The following is a 22,409-nucleotide window of genomic DNA, read 5'->3' on the forward strand; positions in this document are numbered from 1 at the left end:
ATAGAGATTTAAAAAATGTTTATAAAGCAAAAATACATTTTATTCTTTATTCTAGCATCATAAAACGTTAGATTGCATGTGTTGCACTATGTTTCAACATATATAATGTTTTTATCTATGCTCTATTACTCTGCTGTGGTTACTAAGTGTGAGTCATTATGTCATGCAGGAGATGCTAAAGGAGGATTCGGTGTGTGAGCCAGCGGCCATGGACAGCGAGGACGTCTTGTTCCTGCTTTATACATCAGGCAGCACAGGGAAGCCCAAAGGACTCGTCCACACTCAGGCTGGATACCTGCTGTATGCTGCACTCACACACAGGGTAAACATCAACCACGACCTGCATCTGCTTTATCACTCGTGTAGAGCGAGAATTATTTTACTATCATGGCCTTGGAACGTGATCCATAACCCAGTGACCATTTGTAGAGTAAATCTCATCATCAACCATTGTTTATTCAGGGAAAATTGTCTGATGAAGCTGTTTTACAGCAATTCCCTGAAACCACATTCCTACGGGCTAGAAGGATATACAATAACAACAGCAATAAAAACAATAAAATGTAGAGATGTGAAATGAAAACGATAAATAACCATGTCTGCAAATTAACCAAAGCAGGAATACTGTACAACAACCATATCATCTAGCTAGCATACACTTAAAGGACTAGTGTGTAGGATTTTGGGGATGTTGAAGATATATTAATAACACTTACGGCTTAAATGGGTGATTTAAGAATATAAAAGGAATCTAAACACTGTATCTTCCTTCTCTTTTTTATCCAATCATCCCATCAATCTTCCCTCTCATCACCAGTATGTCTTCAGCTACCATGATGGAGATGTGTTCGGCTGTGTGGCAGATATTGGTTGGATAACAGGACACAGTTACTGTGTCTACGGGCCTCTGGCCAACGGGGGAACCACTGTCCTGTTTGAGAGCACTCCCATTTACCCCGACCCAGGTATGAACGTAAGCAAATGTATAAATTAGGGCTATATGTTTACCATATGCCATGCATATAGAAAACTGAAAGAATCCATTGGTACCAACCATGTCATACTAGCTTGTCGTGAAGGAGGTTAAATAACGCTCCGAACTTACCCTAAATTTTGGCGAAGAAAAACTGGCATGGCCATTTTCAAACGGGTCCCTTGACATCTGACCTCAAGATATGTGAATGAAAATGGGTTCTATGGGTACCCACAAGTCTCCCCTTTACAGACATGCCATAAGGACATTTTTATTAGCTCTAATGGCGTCATAATGAAATTTTTATGATAATAATATACAATTTTATGTGTTTGTGTAAAGTGTGTTGGAAGACATCCTCTAAGTTTTCCTGCCTTTGCCAAGAGCTCTGCACTCTCATGTCTTTGTCTATGAATAACTGTTTACAGTTAAACTTGAACTTGAAACTTGAAACCTTCCACTCTAAAATTAGGACAAGAGTGAGGACACAGTCATCATGGTATTGTCAAGGAAAAACACCAAGGAACTAAAAAGTCTTTAGTTCAGTATCTTCTCAACACACTGTAGAATATCTCTGTGGACCATGGCTAACTGAGACATGTTTTGTTGTTCACAGGAAGGTACTGGGAGATGGTTCAGAGACTTAAGATAAACCAGTTTTACGGGGCTCCCACAGCGATCCGCCTGCTGCTCAAGTACGGAGACCAGTGGGTGCAGAAATACGACCGTTCAACCCTCAAAACTCTCGGCTCTGGTATGCCAAACACGACACTTTGAAATACTATTTTGGGCACATTTTTTTTTGGTTCTCATTTACGTAGTGATGGCCGTCTCTTCTTCTTAGTTATGTTAACATTTTATGGCAACGTCAAGAGAAAGTCCAACAAGTAATACAAGCAGGCAATTAGACAATTTAACCAGATAATCTGCACTTATTTGTGTGTGAAAACAAAAGTGAATTTTAAAATGATTTCCCAAACTGTCCATTGTAAACATCTACAACAACATATAATGTATAGAACTACTTCCCAGTTAAAATGGACACATCTGGTACCAAAATCAATTTGGTTTACCTAACTGGGTGGATATTGATGAGCGAAATGTTACAATAAGCATAATTATGGCCACAAATAGAACCCAGAGTGTAAAAAAAAGGAGATTTTTTTGAAGTTTTATGGATGTTTCTATGCATGTGTTAATGATTCAGAGCTGATTTTACATACTGTGCAGTGCAGCATCCCTCACAGTGCACTGTATTGTTTTCGAGAGCTGATGGTTGACAAATGTAACGCTGTGATGTAATTACGTCACGCTCACTATCACAGCTGCAGTCTGACTTCCTAGTGACGGAATTTATTAAGCATACAATGTTCCTTTTTACTTTGATGAGTTAGCATGCATTGACGTAATTTATCCAAGTCAACCTTTCATGTAAACCTCGTCCACATCAGATACAGTATGTACACACACATACACCAACTGTAAAGTCGCATGTAAAGCTTCACTCTGATGGCTGACTGTGTTTGTGTCGTGTACTGCAGAGTTACTATACAAATTCCTTTCCTAAAAGCACACACACACGTGTTACATACTGAAAGCATGAAAGTATGTAACACGTACAAGTTACTGTCTTCGCTCACAAGACTTAATCCTACTAACTGTCCCCAAAGCCCGTACTGAAATGGGAAAAGGGCATTCAAGTATGCTGCTCCCTCTTCTTGGAATCAGCTAACAAAATGACCTGAAACCTCGAGAGAGCTGGTCTCACTGAATGTCTTTAAAGTGCTTCTAAAAGATTTGGAAGGAAGCACATCTTGTTTTGAATGCTGATGAATGTTTTTTGATACCTTATGTTTCTGTAATTTGCTCTTTGTCTTCGTTTTCAATTGTTATGTTGTTTTATGTCTGCAACCGTGTAACTGTGCTGCTGCCTATCTTGGCCAGGATACTCTTGGAAAAGAGATTTTTAATCTCAATGAGTTTTTACTCCTGGTAAAGTATATTGAAAGTCAAGTCGGCTGGTATGTCAACATGCCACAGCAAAGCCCTGCATGCCACACACACACACACACACACACCTGTTCCCTTGAATTATGGAGTTTATGGGTTAAAACACAAAGCTTAACATAAAGAATGTAAATCCTCCTCCTAACCAACCAACACACACAAACATCTTTTTTTACACTTTTTTCTGTTAGACCCCGGGTTTGCCTGCATCAATTCTCATTTTTTTTTGCAAAACATATAAAAGAATATGCATATAAACAGAAAAAACAATAAAAAAAAGAATACATGACTACATTATGTAATTGAAGTTGTCCTTGTGTGTCTGCAGTGGGTGAGCCCATCAACACTGAAGCGTGGGAGTGGTACCACAGAGTGGTTGGGGATGGACGCTGCCCTGTGGTGGACACCTGGTGGCAAACAGGTAAGTGGGAATACACTGAAGTGTGGGATTTATTAGCTATTGCTTGTCAACATATTTAAACCACATAGTCGTCTTGGTTTAACAGTCACAGCATCGACAGAATTAGTCAGTTTATTGATCAAAAGATGAACAAGAACAAATCAAGTACAAATCCCTTTAACCGGAATATTGTGAGTGATTAATTCCAACAATTCAAATCTTACATTGAACTTCGTTTTGTCTCATCCTGTGAGTCTTATAGCAGCATTTCGTCGCTTGGTTAGGTCAGTTAAGTTCACAAAGTCTTCCTCGAGCACATCCACATCTGCGGGCGATAAAACGGCCCTTCAGTCAGTCTTAAAGGGGAGAGCAGTCTGCTCTGTCTCTCCAACAGTAACATGCCTGTGGTAGTGTGTGCGTTATATATACACAATGTTGCAGTACGTTGGTGTGAACAGATACAGCACACACTCTTTAACACACACATGCATAAACGTTTCCATTCCCACTGGGCTCCCAAGAGTCAAACCAGATGTTTTCTTCTCAGAGTAGAACATCTGTTTTCGGGAAGCAGAGGCATGAAATAAATCTCAACTTCAACCTGTTTTTTCTTAAAATTTAATATTAATAACAGTCAACATTAACACCGTGGAGAGAAATTGCAGTTGGCAATAATTTCATCCCTGCTTTTTGTTTGTCAAAACGGTCACATAAGCCGGATGAAGTATGAATACATGCGGAATGCAGAGGTTATGACCTTAGCTGCAAAAGAGGCACATCTATCTACTTCCCTCAATCAGATGGGTCTCTATAGTGCAGTTAGTACCCTGTCCTTCATCTATAGATAACCTCTGATGTCACTGCAAAATAACTACTATTCCCCTACTAAAGTAGCTTATGATGGGATATAATGACAACATGTTTGAAATCCGCTGATTTCGCTAATAAAATCATTTTTGCAGATGAACACAGGGCCCGACGGACACTGTGTTTCATCCTCAGTCCCAATAAATTAGATTGAGTAATGACCAAATGGAGCAAAGCTGCGTTAATTACCATACAAATGGCAAAAAATCTATAATTAATGGAAGATAATTAAACATCAGAGCATCATGAGCTTGAGAATTACAGACACAGATATGACCCAAATACCCTACTTCAGTAAAAAAAAGATTATATTATGTTATGTATTATTTTCCTGGACCAGTGTTTCCAATTAGGACTAAGTGGCATTATTCATAAATGCCATCTGGTTGATCCAGGAGCAAGTAGCCTGTTTAGAGAAAAAATTTGATTTTGATCCGCTGTTGGCATACGGCCTCCATGTTGGATCATACAGGACTAGAGAGGTGAGAGTATGCAGGAGGATGGGAGATGAAAAGCTTTGTAGCGACTTTTTTCAACATACCCTACTGTGACTTTTTTGAAATAACATACCATGACTTTTTTCATGACTTTTTTCAACAAACTATACTATCACTTTTTTCGACATATTATGACCTTTTTCTTGACTTTTCTCGACATCCTATACTATGACCTTTTTCATGCCGAAAAAAGTCACGATAAAAAGTCATAGTATAGCATGTCGAAAAAAGTCACGAAAAAAGTCATAGTATAGTATGTCCAAAAAAGTCACGAAAAAAATCATAGTATCATGTTGAAAAAAGTCATTAAAAAGTTATAGAAAAGCATGTCAAAAAAAGTCATAGTATATGATGTCGAAAAAAGTCATAGTATAGTATGTCGGAAAAAGTCACAAAAGAAGTCATAGTATAGTATGTCGAAAAAAGTCATAGAATGTCAGTCGAAAAAAGTCAGGAAAAAAGTCATAGTATAGTATGTCGAAAAAAGACATAGTTTAGTATGTCAAAAAGCCACGGAAAAATAGCATGAAAAAAGTCATCGTATAGTACGTTGAAAAAAGTCATTGTATAGTATGTCGAAAAACACAAAAAAAGTCAAAGTATAGTTTGTCGAAAAAATTGAAAGAGTCATAGTATAGTATGTCGAAAAAAGGAATAGTATACTACGTCAAAAAAGTCACAGTATAGTATGTAAAAAAAAAAGTCATAGTATTGTATGTTAAAGTCATAAAGTCATAGTATAGCATGTTGAAAAATTAGTGTGTTAACATTATAAAAAGTCTTCCCATAGTATGTTGAAAAAGTCATGTCTAATGAACCATGCTGAGGGTGTCTCATGAGCACATATTTAAGGTGTCAAGAAATTGTCATAAAAAAGTCAATATAGTTAAAAAAAACTAGGGCTGTCAATTGATTCAAATATTTAAATCGCGGTCAGTGTGTTGACTTGCCTCAAACTGCATGTGATTATCATAAAGTGGGCATGTCTGGAGAGTGGTATCAATCTCCTCATCTAACTTTCTGCAAGAGAGTGAATAAATGTATTTCCCAAATGGTGAACTATTCCTTTACCATTTTTAAAATGTTTAAGACCGCTCTCTTGGAAGGGATTCAACTGAAAAGGGTTGATGATCTTTGGGGGGGATTTTAGTCCAGAAGTCTCACAGTTTCAGTTGATGTGAACAGGATGCCAGTTGCTAATGCTATTGTGGGATCATCTGTTGTGTCCTACTTTATTACGGGTCCCCTCTGCTGTTTCCGGCACTGTTGCCACCAACACCACTAGGCGGATTACCAGGGTCCCTGAGGTCCATGCAAACCTAATTTAATTTAATTTACTTAGTATGGCTATAATTCAACAATCTACATCTGTAGCAATGAGAAGGGTTTATGCTAGATTTACAAACTGTTAGTTGGCTCTGTCATTTATATTCCCCTCCTGTCCCTTTCACTTGACTTTTTTCCCAGTTTGCTTCGGCATATCTTCAGTTCTTTTAAAAAAATTATTTGCTGTCAACCTGACAAATTGTCGGTTTTGGTCTTTTTTATAGGATATGTTAACAGTAAAAAATATATAGAATAACAGCATCTTTATAATCTGCCTTGTTTTGCTCTGTGTTCACAGAGACAGGTGGCATCTGCATTACCCCAAGGCCATCAGACCCAGACGCAGAGATTGTCCCAGGAATGGCTATGAGACCTTTCTTTGGCATTAAGCCCACGCTCATGGACACTGAGGTGTGGGACTCATCCCTGTGTGCGTGTGTGTGTGTGTGTGTGTGTGTGTGTGTGTGTGTGTGTGTGTGTGTCTCATCCCTGTGTGTGTGTGTGCGTGTGTATGTAGCGTGCTGTCCCTGAATAGCTGGGAACGGCCTGGATGGAGGGTCAGATTAGGATTATAAAATAGTCACCAGCTGTGTCACTTTTGATACCCACCCTGCTCCCACCCGTCATTCCCCGTCTGTGCATGCCAAACTCCCTAATAGAAATCTGTCGTACTACTTTGTGGCTAATGCAGTTGCTTTTGAAATGCACAGATTGTGCAGACAGTTGGGAGTGGTGTCTCTGAGCTCATCTCTCTTCCGCTCCCTCAACAAAAACACAGCATTTTGAGAGCTTCAATTCTCACAGGGTTTAATGTGGCACTCTAATTGTGTTCGTTTTCTGCAATTTTTAGAGGAATAACTGTAGGTTTTGTTTCCGTTGTGTTGTGCGTTTACCAAAATCCTTATTTGCATTTATGAAATTGATTTATAACTCTGTTATTGTTTCTTGCGTTTACATTTAGCGCTGTTTATTATTATTATTTTCTTCAGGGAAAAGTGCTGACTTCCAACCACACATCTGGAGCTCTGTGTATAGCTCAGCCGTGGCCTGGTATGGCCCGAACCATTCATAACAACCACCAGAGATTCATTGAGACCTACTGTCAGCCTCATCCAGGTACAGTACGATGTTTTCAAGATAAAAAACTGTCTGTATTTTTATAATGTTTCTCAATTCCTTCGATTTTTTTGGTGAAAACTCAGTCTCTACATGTCTCTCTTTGTGCCAATAGGTTACTTCTTTACTGGTGATGGCGCCTATCGCTCTAAGGAGGGGTATTACCAAATCACGGGCCGCCTCGATGATGTCATCAATGTGAGTGGCCACAGGATTGGGACGGCAGAGATAGAGGATGTGGTGGTAAGGTTAATCAATGATTAACTAATTATTGTTTTGCTTGCTACATTCATATAATGGTAACCTGCTAATGTTTGTCTGGAAGACCATACTAACTTTAGCTCACTAGCATGCTATGGAAGCATTCATTTCTGACTTTTACTCATTCTTACAGTAGTTCTACATGTGTCCTCACTTCAAAGTGTTGGACAAGTGGAAATTTTGATTTTTTGGGTGGCTCGACATGAAAGGTCAAGACAATCGATCCAGTATTTATCAAGATATTTTATTCATGACCAACATTTTCATACCTAAAACCATGTTTTTAGCGTGGCTGAAAAAAGAACAAAAGTTGAAATTCTCAAAATGACAAATATGTCCAAAGTTGGATATGAAAGCAATAAAATTGAGATTAAAATTATATTAAAAAGTAATAAGGAAAAAGGTTGACATCTTTGAGCAGGGTTAAAGTAGTTTCAGTTTGATTTAAAATACTTTCTTCAATGTTCAATTAAAGATACAGTTGTATTTTAGCAGTTAAATCTTTTCCCATTAAGTGTACAGACGATCCTGATTGTGATTTCTGTAACAGAATCAATGCTCTGCAGTGGCTGAGTCTGCTGTCATAGGATACTCGCATAACATCAAAGGACAAGGTGAGCAAGACATCTTTTGTCAGTGTTATTCAGTCAAAAATGTGTTTCCCACATTATATAAAACTAGATTTACAAAATGTATAGCAATGTTAACTACAGTAAGAATGTCCATCATAGTAAAGACGTTTCTTTGTTGTCAGGTGTTTATGCCTTTGTGGTGCTAAAAAAGGATGTGGACGTTCAAGAGGCGGACCTGTCTCGGCAGCTAAACGACATGGTATCTAAAAAGATCGCCAAGTACGCCTGTCCAGACTTCATCCAGGTAATTCTGTCTCACTGACTTTAAATTTACAAACAGACATTTAAGATTAACTTGTACTTAATCACTTCATGTCATTTTCACAGTTCGTCCAGCGGCTGCCAAAGACGCGCTCAGGTAAGATAATGCGGCGGGTGCTGCGGAAAGTGGTGGAGCGAGACTTGAACGGGTTGGGTGACCTCAGCACGCTGGATGATCCTGCAGCAGTTCAAGAGATCATCCAAGGTCACCGTGAGCTCTGTAGTAAACAACAACCTTGACGATGTGTTTTCTGAAAACATTCTCATCTAAAGAGGAATATAAAAGTGATGCTTGCACGTTACTCTCTATTTCACTCAACCAGACTGGTCCAATTGTATCAAAAATAATTATAAAGGCCAATTTATTTATTTTTTTATTGTACATATTGACATTTTTATGAAATCAGGTAAACAACTCTTTAAGGGGCAGTTCACATGCTGCGTTTTTTGCGCCATCAAATTCATTGTCAATGTAGACGTACAAAAGGTGAGCTCGAGAGCGACCTGTCCGAGATAAAAAATCGTTAAACTTTTGGAACACAGCACGTCATGTGACGAGGAACAACCAATCACACAGCCGGCAGATATCTCCTTTTCCAGAAATCTCGGTCTACAGTTAATATATGGAGGAGAAGTTAAAGTGACTACGTTTTTACATGTATACGTGCACCTTGGATAAAAGGACGAAAGCGGCACGGCTGGCGTTTTAGACGCGTCATGTGAAAAGCCCCAAAACCTATGTATAATCTACAGATGTACTTTCTCTTCATAGGACTTACAGAGACCTGAGAAAATAGTGTTTGTTACAAAATAAGAATGAATGGAGTGATTGTAAACATAATACACAAATGTAAAGGCACACAAGAATAAAAAAAAAGGTCAAAAGGGTCCCTTTTCTTTCCTGATTTGTTGTCATGACAGGTGAATTTACTCTAACAATTGCAGAGCCATCCAAACTATTCGCTTGGCAAAGTCTTTGGGTCCAGAACATTTTGGTTGAGCTCTGCCTCAATGTTGCATGAAGACATACAAACTGGATGAGTGCAGTTGTCCACCTCAACTGGAGGAACTGGGATTTTAAGAGCACTGGAGTGTTTCTCACTGAGGAATTCAGGAGGGTTTTCTGTCCTCGCCTCCCACACCGGAGCTTCCTGCATGTCCAGGATTTCTAACAGATGACCCTGCAGTCACGGGTCGTCTTCTGTGAGGCTGCCTCCTTTTAACTTGGTTAACTCCCACAGGCCTCCTCCACACAGTTTCAACTGGACATCATGGTACTATGACAAACAGAAAGTCGGAGTTAATATCCTTCGTACATTTAGACAGATTTGAGAAAAAGCAAGATGAGGTAAGTGCTAAAATGTAAGAAAATTGACATATTGAAACCAATCTAATCATGGACTGACAAAAAAAACCCAACTTTAAACATTTTAGAGGAGGACTGAGTAATGTATGATCTAATTGATAAAAGTACAGTGTGTATGATTTGGCGGCATCTACTGGTGAGGTTTCAGATTGCAACTAACTGAGTACCCCTCCGCTCACTCCTCCCTGTCCAAGACTGTGGTAACGTGAGCCGCCGAGTGCAAAACCGTGGTAAGTAAAGCTGTTCTCCTTGTTCAGAGGCCATCCTTACCATAAAACTACTTTAGGAACAAAGGAAGTCAGATGGCGGCTGGCAGTACCATGGTTTTGCACTCTGAGGCTCGTGTTACCGCAGTTTCATCAGCGTGTCGGAGAACTACGGTGGCCTTCAGGTGGCGTAAAAACGCAAAAGGCTCTCTCTAGAGCCAGTGTTAGAAGTGAACCACCGCTGTAGGACTGAAAACCCAGGGTTAAACCTGAAGGTACCTCGCTAACCCCAAATCCTGCTTCGTAGCACAGGATACATGTGTGTTTAGTTTACCTTCTCCAGGCTGCTGCGGTGTCCCAGACTGACCAAAGTCATGCCGAGCTGTTTACAGGTTCGGTACAGCTGTGCTTCTGCCTCCTCCGTCAGAGCACTGGTAGCCTCATCCAACACTGCAAAGAAAAGAAATGTAAAAAAAACAAACAAACTGTAGTTTAAGAAAGCTCTGGTCACCTCTAACACAGAGGACAGGATGAAAACATGCATATGCTAAATCTGAAATGTAGGTGTCAAATCAAAGACAGTGGGCGAGGCTCCCCTGAAACTGCTCTGTCAGAATCACTAAAAGTCTTGATTCCTCGGATGCTTTAATGAATACATTTCAGAAATCCAGAACAACCCACCTGCATATTTGGGCTGAAGGTAGAAGAGACGAGCAAAGCAGAGACGCTGCATTTCACCTGGAGACAGAACATCATACCTGCAGAGAAAAACTAGTTCAGAGTCTACATCATTTTGTGGCACATTTGAAGAAGTTATAAACACATTTGTCATTGTGTTTTTTCCTCTTGTATCTCTCTTACCAGTTCCAGTCCACCTTTTCATCCAGCCCACCTGTACGCTTCAGGAGACTGGACTGGAGCACAGATAGAAGTTTGATTCAGGATCAGTGCATGTTAAAACTCATTTATTGAAATATTCAAGATGAATAAGCAATTTAGCAAAACAAATTAAAGATTTTATTTTAAAAGGAATATACTGTGGGATAAAGTCACTCACCACTCCAGCTAGTTCCAGGAATTGTATAATTCTGTCATCGTCCACTGACCCTGAAAAAATAACGATATGAATATCACAAACTCAGATGACCAATTATTTCAGTCCTTCCAGGAAGCAACATCAACACAAAGTAATAAATAAAACCAAGTTCAGATTGATAAAAATTTACATACACACATACATCTTTGTACAACACTGATCTATGGATTTAATGGTATTATTATTGTAGTATTAAATGAGCCGTTTCCTTGACTTTTAATGTATTAAAATGTCAAAATGACACACGTTTACTTATGTGCATTTATTTAATGTTGATGTTGAATGTTGCACTGATTAATATACAGTTCAGTCAGAGTGACATCTTCATACCTGATGCAGGGTAAATATCCTTCAATGGGTAGATCACCTGTTGGAGAAGCGAGTTCCAGTTAAGTTAGTTATTTTTGGTAAACCTAAAACACGCATCTACACATCTATTTTTTAACAAAACAGAGGCTCTATAGAGAAACAACATAAAAGACGAGACAGCGACCTGTTCACGCAGTGTGCCATCAGTCAGGTAAGGTTTCTGTGGCAGGAAGAGGGTTCCTCTGGGCCCGAAACACGTGGTCATCTGGACAAAACCTGAGGAGACGGGAGACAGTTGTCATGACACTACTAATGTGTGCAGATATCACAACGCTTTTTTGCAACCCTTTTGACTCGTGCAATATTTCCAGTCAACAGCCACAGTCTCACTGCTCTCTCACCGCTGTCCGCCTCCCAGAGTCGGTTGAGGACCCTCAGTAGTGACGTCTTGCCGGTGCCTGTGTTCCCCACCACCAGTAGATGTGTTCCCTGGCTGATTTTCAGATTCAGATCCTCCACCAGCAGCTTGTCTGAGTATGGGGATTTGTATGAAAGATGGTCCAGGATGAAGGCAGTGTCAGCAGGCCCCGCGTGGACGTTGAAGTCACTGTGTGGAGAAATCAAATAAAAAAACAAAGAACATATGGAGAATGAAAGCCTTTGTTATGAGCACTTTAAATTCATTTTTTGCCAACTTCTTTGCTCTTTGACTTGTCTTTTAATTTAATCTAATTTAACCACGTGTGCACTCTCTTAAAGGGTAACCGGTATTTTTTTTAATTCTATTTTCCCATGTTTTTAGGGACAACAATTTGTGAAATTGGTCCAGTATTGAGGGAGAGCGCTGTAGACGGCAGCTTCACGGGCTGCAATATGGTGCTATCAGGGAAGACCGTCATTTACGTCACCTAAAAGTGCTTGTTTTTGCCATGACAGGCTCTGATTGTTATTATAAGTGTCTGACATCATGGAAAGAGTCTCGCTCAAGGAGAAGTCTCGTTCTGAAATCTCTCGAGGTGACGTGTTGCCGGAAGACAACGGTGGAATAGTGGAATACATCCATGGTGGAAACGTGAGTGCCAGCCGGGCAGAGTTTGTTGTGTTGGAGTACAGAAAGTGTAGCTCAATGTCATGGCTGAGTATTTAGATAATTTTGACAATGTGGATGAGGTCTTTGAATTCGATGGCTGCCCGTATTTATCTGAGCCACAGTATACGGATATTCAGGTTTCACAACGAGACTCGTCCCTGAGCGTTACTTGAATACAATAAGAAACAAACCAGATCAAGCGAAAGGTTAGAAAAATGTTTTATTTCTCTGCAAGGTCCTTTCCATAATGGTGTTCCACACTTATAATAACAATCTGAGCCTGTCAGTGGTAAAAAACAAGCACTTTTAGTGGATGTTAAGTAACACTGACGCTGCAAACTTGCCCTCGCAGCTCATGTAGTAGCTGCCGGTTACAGAACTTTCCCACAATACTGGACCAATTTCAAAACTTGTTGTCCCCATTAGTCACTAAGACACAAAAACTTGGGAAAATAGGTTGAAAAATATCAAAGTTTAGTTTACCCTCAAACCCTTTAACATGCAGTCTGTTGCTTAAATCTTTAACTTTACTACATTACAGCAGAGATTAATGTAAAAAGTGCTCACACAAACCTGTCAAAGTCATAGCTTTCCCCTGACGCAGGGTCATAGTCGCACTGCTTGCGTAGGATGTCATCCATCACCTCCCTCAGCTCCCCAATCCTGACCACAACACACACACACACACACAGATACAGTGATAGGAAGGTGGATGGCATGCACAAACACTGCTGTCATCATCTGTCCTCCAGGAAGTGAATGTAAGTATGCAGTGTGATACCTGTGGGTGTATCCAGCCACGTCTGACAGAGTGGTTGACAGGTCTATTAGCTGCGTGAAGCCATTTATCAAGTAGATGCACACAAAGGCGTTCTGAATATGAACAAGGAGAGGGAGAAACCAGAGCAGAGAGTAAATAAGAGACGAGATTATTAAAAGAGGAACAAAAGGCAGTAACGACGAGGCCCATTGGACGACGGCATGAAAAGAGGAATTCAATACTGGCTGGTGGTTATACCTAAATGTGCTTGTCTACATGTGGTTGAGACAGTTATGAAGCTACAATAATACTCCTTTAGGTATTTAGATGTGAGAACTCTGTCTAGCAACAGGCATTCAAGCTCAGCATGAACGTTTTATCAGGAGAAAGCCTTTGCTGCCACCTAGTGGTTAAATTAGCAACACATTCCCATTCAGTCAGCTGTTGTGTGATGGCAAACCTTTCAAACCCTCTAACATAAAACATGCTTACCTTACTGATGAGTCCACTGAGCTCGCCGGGAGTGAGACCGTCATAGATACCAGTGAAGATGGGAATGGCGATTATAATGTAGCTGAGGAAACCTCCGAGGTAGTCAAAGGTGTTTACCCCGACTGAGAGAGGAGAGGTCAGAGGTTAACGGGTTTAATCAAAGCAATCGATGAAAGATATGAGTCGGTGAGTGGGAAGTGTGTAGGGTGTTCTTACTATAAAGCCAGAGCTCTTTGTTTATTAGACTCTTCTGAGTTTGTAACAGAGCCTGCAATCTGCGGTCGGTCCTCGTGTGCTCAACTTTACCAGCTCTAAAAAACACACAGACAGCAGCGACCTGCTTTATCTCTGCGATCGGTGTGATTTGGTGTGTCAGAGCAATTCAGATAGTGTCAGATACTGAATGTTTTTTTATTATAGAAAATGTACGCCATACTTTCTATGTAAGTTTGTCAGTACTTTCGGTAAATGTGACATCTTTATTTCCATTTCAGCAATCTCTTTCAGGTATGACACATGCACAAGGCACCGTAAAATAAATGAGAAAAGGTTGGCCCTGTTAAATAAATCGTGTGTTTGTGCCTCACCTGTAAAAAGCAGCAGACTCTGCATTGACACGGATCTGCATGTGCTTGAATCTGAAGATACAAAAAGATATTTCTGAAAAAAAATTGTTTTCACTTTCAACAAACGTTAAGATATAACACAATTTTCATTCAACTGTCACCCTGTGAGCACAAAATCACATCGTTTTAACTTGTGACAGATTAAATTACAATTCCTCTTTCATAGCTGACGCCTATCCGGTGTTATTTCCTAAAAGGCAAAAGGCACTGGGCCAAAGTCCACAGACACTTCCTCTTAACAAAGGACCATAGAAATGGACACTGAAAGCACTGGCAAAAATACCCAACCACTTTTAGGTCAATCCTGCTCTGTTTGACTGTCAGAAACACATTCATATTGGCACAGACACTTGTGTGTTTGTCACTTGATACACCATGACCGACATAACGCTGAACTTACCTGAAGTCCCCCTCCAGTTTTTCTTGCTCATACAGAGTCGACACAATCGGCCCCATGAGTATTTTATTGGCAATGGTCCCAATCACAAAGTAGCCGAAGATGCTCACGGGACCGATCCAGCCGGTGCTGCAAAGCAAAGCAACTTTATTTATATACCTCTTTTCCATACACAAAGGTAATTCAGAGTGCTTAACATAAGGCATTAAAGGGACAGTGTGTAGGATTTGGTGGCATCTAGGGGTGTGGTTGCAGATTGTAACCTACTGGGTACCCCTCCGCTGAGTCTTCACTTTCCAAGACTGCGGTAACGTGAGCCGGCGAGTGCAAAACCGTGGTGATGCCGTTCGTCTCCCTCAGAGGCCATCCTTACCATAATAACACTACCTTAGGAGCAACAGAAGTCAGACGGCGGATGGCGGTACCGCGGTTTTGCGGCTCATTTTACCGCAGTTTCACAAGCGTGTCGGGGAACTACGGTGGTCTTTAGGTAACGTAAAAACATGAAAGACTCTCTCTGGAGTCTGTGTTTGGTTTGTTTGTTCTGGGCTACTGTAGAAACATGGCGGACTCCGTGAAGAGGACCTGCTCCCTATGTAGATATGAAGGGCTCATTCTATGCTAACAAAAACACAACGATTCTTAGTTTCAGGTGATTATACACTAATGAAAACACAGTCATGAATATTATATTCCATTTCTGCTAACAGATCCCCCGAAATGATACACACTGGTCCTTTAAAACAATGTGGCAAAGACAATGAGATGGAAAATACACCAATTTAAATAAAATTAAAACACTCAAAGCATACAAAAAATAATACTCAAAGAAATAAAAGTTATAGTGTCTTTTATTTCAGGGGCAGTAAAAATAGAGCCTCACATTTAACAAAAAGAAAACTTTTTTTAGGCTCCATTTAAATAAGTTTAGAGTTGCAGTAGACCTTTAGAGCTGGAACAGACACATAGGAATTGTGTCTGTCGTCTGTTAAGAGTCACTGACAACAGGTGGACTTTCTCGTCTCTTAAAGAGACTATTTGTAAGATTCAGAAATGCTGCTTAACAGCGACACCTGTGGCCTTGAAATCAACGAAAGTCAGCGTCGAGCTCGCGCTTGCTCGCTCTACATAGACATAAACGAGCATCGCTCAAAACAGTGAGGTGACAGACGTCAGCTAAAACCACAATATCACTCTATACGAAGGTCTCTCCATGAATCAATGCTGATCCTAGTGTTGGCTTTTCCTGCTCAGCGCAGGCTTCAGCAGCGGGGCTCCTCAACGAGTTACGTTATCGCCTCCCGACCGCAGCCGGCAGCCGAAGACACTGGCACGCGGTCGGTAACGAGACAACAACGTAACTCGTTGAGGAGCCCCGTCACTTCACAAGACATGGAAAACCTCTGTTGGTCTGGAGGAGCTGCAGCAGTTATTTCTGCACAAAGGTCCACTGTACATTCACTAGATATTCTCAGAGCTAAACTAACTATTCTGCAGTGTGGAGTGAGCGCGCATTCACGTCTAGAGGTGGAGCGAGACAGCGAGACAGCGAGGACGCGCGTGCTCTCTGAGTGAAGGAGAGCAGGCAGCGGAGACGAGGCTCCGGCCACAATGTATGTCTCTGATGATACTGGAACTTCAGAGTAAGAGTTAAATGTGTTAAAGAGTGTGATGTATTACAGTTGCCACGGTGCTCTACAAACTCACCTATAAAAGCAGTGGTAGGTGTAGTAAGCCAGTGTGAACGGTGATACAATCAAACGACTAGCCATGGTGCTCATCTGCTTGCACAACCTCTCTGCATCCTGACTGATTCGCTGGTCTCTGCAAGTTACACAGAAAGATACAAAAACAAACCAATTAAATGATTCCTCTTTTCCTAACAGCCACGTGATCTCATACATAAAAACATTCAGATGATTTGTTTGTTGATGAATGTTGATGAATTGAATTGCATTTATGTCTATAGTCTTAAAAAATAGATAAGACGACAAAGAGGAAAACCATTAAAGCTTACGGGTTGTCTATATCCTCTCGGAGTACATTGAGTGTATAATAGACTCGGCCCTGGAAGTAGGACGTATGGAGGCTCTCAGTTAGCGTCCTCCTCCAGCTAACGTACATCTGATTGCAAATGTACTGGTCGATACTTTTCAACTGGGAGAGGGAGAGAGGAACACAGAGAGAGAAAGAAACTGTCTGTTAGAGAGTAAAGTAACACAGAGACAATAAACGGGAACTATATGACGATCTCTATGAGACTAAATGTCATATGATTCCTCATATTTAGGAAAAGGCCTGCTACCGCTTGCAATTTCTCAGGTTCAAAATCCATCATGACGTAAAATAAACATGTCAGGCTGTCCTGACCTTGTAAAGTTGTCTATTATAACAGCAATCCAAAATCAAACATGATGTCATACAATAACAAATAATGTACCCGATTATTTAGTTTCAGCACACATCTAAATGTGTATCCATGCAGATAATGCACACCATTGGGAACATAGGATTTGTCCCAATTATGAAAATAGTAATGTTGTACTCTAATCACAAACAATAAATCCTTTGCCTGACTGTGCATAGCAGTGCCACGGTAACAATGACAAATTAACTTCCTGGATGTGGTGTGATATTCCGTCGATAAATAAATCCATGCTCATATTTAAGAAATAAGTTACTGTTCGTAATATACAGTTCACACACAAACAAGTGCCTACAGTAAATTGAGAATTTTCAAGAAGATGGCTTGATAAAGAATAAAACTTTATATCAATAAACTATGTGGAGTGGAGTAGAAATCTGTGATGATGGATTAACTGTTGTTTTAAAAAAAGTACTGACACTTTTAACAACCCCTTAAGTTTGCAGACCAATCAGAAGCAGAGCTGGGCACAAAGGAAAATTATAACACACTGTAGTGACTATAAGTCCTATACTTAAGCCACTACGGGCTGCTGTGTGCTCAGAAAAACAATATACATAGTTACGAATATTTTATAATTTATCATGACGTTTATTTTACCAACAGTGTCCATAATCCGTTTCCATCACTTCCAATAAGTTTGAGCTCCAAATTAAACAAATACAGCACACGATGTTAGTCAAAACACAGTCAAAAACTGCTTGCTTCTTTCCCAATCAGTTACACCTGCAATAACTGGCATGTTGCTCAATTTTCCTTTGGCCCTGAACCAAACAGCACCTAGTGCTTGGAGGCATATTGCATGTAACACAAATAAAACAAAACACATTGCCATGAAGAAAACTGTCAAAAGTCCAAATTCCACACAGCAAAATTGCAACTCTTTATGTACTTTTAGGCAACTATTATCAGTAGGAAGGTCAACTTGTGCCATCCCACACAGCTCCTTCAACTTACTGTGGAGTTGATCAAGATGAGCACCAGAGCTGTGCCCACCAGACTCTTGAAGCCTGAGTAATCTTTGTCTGCCAGCACATTGTAGAAGTGGCTGGGGAGGACACCCACTTGGTAAATGATCAGCTGCTCTGATGGCAGAAAAAAAAAAAGATGTGTTAGCGCATTGTTGGGACAACAGAGACTCGTAAAACAACGTAGGGGAATTAGGCAACCTTTGAGCAAAAAGGTCAGCAGGAAAAAAACATAGTATGCAGTCTAGTGTTATCTGAAGTGTGTGTTTACAACGCCACAAAAAGCATTGTCCAACAGGCAGTGAGTAAGTCTCATGATGAGGCTTCATGTGAGAGACATTTCATTTACAGTTTATAGATAGCTTGATCTGATTGTGACTATTTTTTTCCCCTTTTGGTTATCACACTTGAATAAATAACATTTGTCATAGTTTGTTGAACTATTGGAGAAGTATTTTTCAATCTTTGTCTAAGGTATTGAATAGAAGTGTTGATTTGGACCCTCCAACGGATGTTTTTGGTGTTATAGATCCTAAAGTTTGGAAAACTAGTCCAATATTATATGATATATGATAACATTTGTTAGTCTGCTGGCATGCAGATTAATACTACTTGAACAGCAGCCCCTACTCATGCAAACTGGATGAGAGAAGAAGGGATGACGCATTTAGATTTAGAGAAAATAAAATTCTCATTAAAAAGACAGGAGGGTAAGTTCTCCAAAAAATGGTCCGCCTTTTATAAATTACTTTAGGCAGATCAGAAACTGAAACATTAACAAATATGAATACCACCATCTTCATTATGAGTTTCCCCACTTACTCTTTAGTCACACTTGATTGTAGAAACAGAATTTGCAGATACACCAATTGGTTCGCTGACAAGAGTAATACGCATTCACCCCACTTCTTTTATTTTATTTATTTTGTTTCCATTTTCTTATCTAATATTTTTAATATGATTATTTATTTTCATTTATTTTATTTTCGTATTTAATATTTTTAATATTATTATTTATTTCTATTTATTTTATTTTCGTATTTAATCATTTTAATATGATTATTTATTTCATTTAATTATTACTTTCTTTTTTTCTGTTGGTAAGACTGTTGGTAAGGCAATACACTCTTCTGTGAACTGTACATTTGTATTATATAACAGATTGTTTATTACCAATTGTATAATTATTATTCTTATACTTTGTATGACCTCTCATGTGGAGAGTTGTGTTTTGCAAGTTTCAATTGTTAAAAGCACAATAAAAACAGTGTTGAAAAAAATAAAATAAAATGTTGTGAGTCAAGCAGTTACCTGTCAGAGTGACAGCCAGCAGCGTCCCAAACAGCAGAGCACTTTGACTGGTCCATGATGGGAACAGGACCTTCTGGATGCCGCAGAGCCTCTGGACAAACTTCCAGTCTAATTTCAGTCTGAATTATGCACAGCAAGAGATAAATAAAATCATATTAGAAAACTGCAACACTTGAATGTCATGAACTTGCATCCTGTGGTCACATGCATGAAATGTTTTTTTGACATGTTTTCTTATATTTTTATATTTTCAATTACTCATAATAATAATAAAAATAATAATAATAATAATAATTCATGAATTGTATTGAATTTTATTCAATATGTATTATTTCTTTATTTTGACATGTTTTCTTAATTTTTTATAATTTTCTAATCATTTTCTTTATTATTTCAATCATTATTTTTGAATGTATCTTACATTTTTATATTTTCACTTACTCATTATAATAATAATAACAATAATTATTATTATTGTTATGCAGTTAAAGTATATTTTATACAAGGATAGGTTCATTATCAATAATATATCATTACCACATGTTTTCCTATAATTATTCATTACTTACATTATTTTAATTTATTTTCCTGGTTTCAATATTTGTTTTAATAACAAAAGAAATGTTGAAACATGTTGGAATTGAATTGTAAAATAAGCCTTTTGCTAATAAAAAATAAATCTTAAAAACAAAACCATTTTCTCCTTACACCAACATTTAAACCAGCCTGCACAATACAGTGATGTATTTTTCACTATTCAATTTCCTGTCTCAAATGTCAAATCCTACAGCTTTGGAAGAGTACCTTACCTTTTTGTCCCTCTGCCATTTGTCTTTTCCAAACGAGGCATCTGCACTGGGAGGCAGGAGACTAACTAATGTTTACCTGAGAGAGATAAAACTTCACATGTGTTCAAGCTACACTTTGTTAGCTTGTTAACTATCGAGGGGAATAACAATAACAAACTCCTACAAACAACTAACTAACAGTTGCCAGCTTTATTACTTATCACGGCTGCAATAAATAGCTTTGATGTCTCTAACTTTAGCATCGTCTAATGGATCTTTAAGTTTACCTGCTAGTTGCTTGCTGCTACTTCACTGAGTTCTGCTGAAGAGAGGAGGATGTTTGGGTTTTGGTAGGTACAAAATAAAAGTCCAGACTTCCGGTGTAAAAGGCTCTGATTTTCTTTTCAAAATAAAAGGTAAAAGGTTTTGTTTTCTACTATTATTATTCATTCAAACCATGATCGCCACTGACGCTTTCACAGTTATAAACGTACATATGCACTTGATATGCGTGATTATTATTTATTCAATATTTTTTTTAATTATATATATATTTTATTGAATTTTATTCAATATGTATTATTATTTATTTTACATGTTTCCTTAATGTTTTTTTATTTTCTAATCATTTTCTTTATTATTTCAATCATTATTTTGAATGTATCTTATATTTTTATATTTTCACTTACTCATTATAATAATAATAATAATAATTATAATAATTATAATTATAATAATTCATCTGATTCATCAAATCTATTTGTGTTTATTATTTATATGAATTTTATTCAATATGTATTATTTATTTTGTATTATGTATTACTTATATGTATTTATTTATTTTAATTTTTATCTGATTCATCAAATCCATTTGTGTTTATTATTTATATGAATTTTATTCAATATGTATTTTTTTTATACATGTTTTCTTAATGGTTTTTTTTATTTTCTAATCATTTCCTTTATTATTTCAGTCATTATTTTGAATATACCTTATATTTTTATATTTTCACTTACTCATAATAATAATGTTAAAGTATATTTTATACAAGGATAGGTTCATTATCAATAATATATCATTACCACATGTTTTTCTTTAATTATTAATTATTTTATTTTAATTTATTTTTTTCTGGTTTCAATATTTGTTTTAATAACAAAAGAAATGTTGATACACGTTGGAATTGAATTGTAAAATAAGCCATTTGCTAATAAAAAAGAAATCTTCCTTTGCACTTGATTTTATAAAAGGGTCGAATACAAAAATAGCACTTTTGCTCATACACTCCATATACTCCCTACATAGCGAAAAAAAAAAACTTTTACAAACTTATTACAAAACCATTAGTGACATACAGTAGATATATGCCTGAAAACCTGCAAATAATATGCTGTTTCCTGTAAAACCCCCAAATCACTGTTACCAGATATTAAGGAATTATAATAAAGTATGTTTAGTCTGTTACTGTGTCCTGTGGCTATTATTTCTAAGGTAATAGGAGCCACATCTGGACAACCACTGTGTTAAAAACCAACAAAAAGTGGGCATGGGCCTATAAAAAGAGGCTATTAATGGTTGTGGGTACCTGGGTGTAGCCCAGAGAGCTTGAAGATACTTGAAAGGCTTTAAAATAGAGTTTGAATAATACCTCATTAAAAACAACTATGTAAAAAAATTCCATTATGGAAAAAGTTTTTCAGTTATGCTTACTTAAATTTTTGTTGAGTATTATTTGAAATACTGACATCAACAGCTTAAGTCTTTCATTAGCTGCTAAATGCATAATGATGAAAGCTTGCACAAGAGTGAGGCCACGTGCTGACCTCTGCATTCTTTTGATTTAGATGCTAAAAACAGCCATCACCCAAAGTTCGAGATGATATGAGAACAGCACAAAGGAGACCACTGATTGGGCTGGATGTACGCTTTGGTTACAAACCAGATAAAGACCTAATACTTTATCTATGTTGGTCAAAGGTTAAGCATGAACCCACTGAGCTATTTCAAGGAAGTTAAACACATGACACTACACTGCTTACACTGCATGCCTTCCCTCACTGCTGACAAAACAAAAATGCAGTTATTCTGGATTTGTGTTCTTTGTGTTGAATTGCCTCGTTGGAACAAATGTTTATCAAATATGACATAACCAGTACTTGACATTTTCTATTATCATCTTGTTAATATGCCTACTTTCAAAGTTCCTGTTACATTTATTTTGTTATTATTGATTT

General features: G+C 38.2%; 2 protein-coding genes across 9 annotated transcripts in view; one reads left to right on the forward strand and one right to left on the reverse strand.

The window, feature by feature from the left end:
- The window catches only part of LOC141755907 (acetyl-coenzyme A synthetase 2-like, mitochondrial), a 41,216-nt gene extending 32,033 nt beyond the window's left edge, over positions 1 to 9,183 (forward strand). For 6 of the 7 annotated variants that reach the window (XM_074615228.1, XM_074615231.1, XM_074615233.1 and 3 more), the window contains 10 exons: positions 170 to 322; positions 818 to 965; positions 1,590 to 1,727; positions 3,309 to 3,401; positions 6,369 to 6,481; positions 7,060 to 7,186; positions 7,302 to 7,429; positions 7,998 to 8,061; positions 8,202 to 8,323; positions 8,407 to 9,183. In XM_074615228.1, coding sequence (XP_074471329.1) covers positions 170 to 322; positions 818 to 965; positions 1,590 to 1,727; positions 3,309 to 3,401; positions 6,369 to 6,481; positions 7,060 to 7,186; positions 7,302 to 7,429; positions 7,998 to 8,061; positions 8,202 to 8,323; positions 8,407 to 8,580 — 1,260 coding nt within the window. In that variant the 3' untranslated portion in view covers positions 8,581 to 9,183. Of the gene's footprint in view, positions 1 to 169; positions 323 to 817; positions 966 to 1,589; positions 1,728 to 3,308; positions 3,402 to 6,368; positions 6,482 to 7,059; positions 7,187 to 7,301; positions 7,430 to 7,962; positions 8,062 to 8,201; positions 8,324 to 8,406 lie in introns of those variants that run through there. The other variant, XM_074615232.1, reaches the window with a different exon arrangement.
- On the reverse strand, positions 8,702 to 20,523 carry abcd4 (ATP-binding cassette, sub-family D (ALD), member 4). Of its 2 annotated transcripts, XM_074615235.1 has the most exons (20): positions 20,470 to 20,523; positions 20,196 to 20,272; positions 19,387 to 19,505; positions 18,065 to 18,192; positions 16,700 to 16,839; positions 16,390 to 16,506; positions 14,686 to 14,811; positions 14,247 to 14,297; positions 13,876 to 13,970; positions 13,660 to 13,781; positions 13,189 to 13,280; positions 12,981 to 13,070; positions 11,719 to 11,924; positions 11,502 to 11,593; positions 11,339 to 11,375; positions 10,970 to 11,019; positions 10,774 to 10,826; positions 10,594 to 10,670; positions 10,247 to 10,362; positions 8,702 to 9,617 (listed from the first exon to the last, which is right to left on the reverse strand). In XM_074615235.1, exons 2-20 carry the CDS (start codon positions 20,234 to 20,236, stop codon positions 9,528 to 9,530), a joined length of 1,842 nt encoding a protein of 613 aa, XP_074471336.1. In that variant the 5' UTR covers positions 20,237 to 20,272; positions 20,470 to 20,523; the 3' UTR covers positions 8,702 to 9,527. The 2 variants fall into 2 exon arrangements, with proteins under 2 accessions (XP_074471336.1, XP_074471335.1); XM_074615234.1 differs by having other exon boundaries at positions 20,196 to 20,512.
- Positions 20,524 to 22,409: the final 1,886 nt, after the last annotated feature.

The sequence above is a fragment of the Sebastes fasciatus genome, chromosome 18, assembly GCF_043250625.1.
Source record: "Sebastes fasciatus isolate fSebFas1 chromosome 18, fSebFas1.pri, whole genome shotgun sequence".
NCBI lineage: Eukaryota > Metazoa > Chordata > Actinopteri > Perciformes > Sebastidae > Sebastes > Sebastes fasciatus.

Coding starts and splice junctions, on each gene's coding strand:
- abcd4 (XM_074615235.1), bottom strand. CDS start 20,236: ATGCCTCGTTTGGAAAAGACAAATGGCAGAGGGACAAAAAG. Junction 14,812..16,389: donor ACCTACCACTGCTTTTATAG/GTGAGTTTGTAG, acceptor TTTGCTTTGCAG/CACCGGCTGGATCGGTCCCG. Junction 13,971..14,246: donor GAGTCTGCTGCTTTTTACAG/GTGAGGCACAAA, acceptor TGTGTTTTTTAG/AGCTGGTAAAGTTGAGCACA.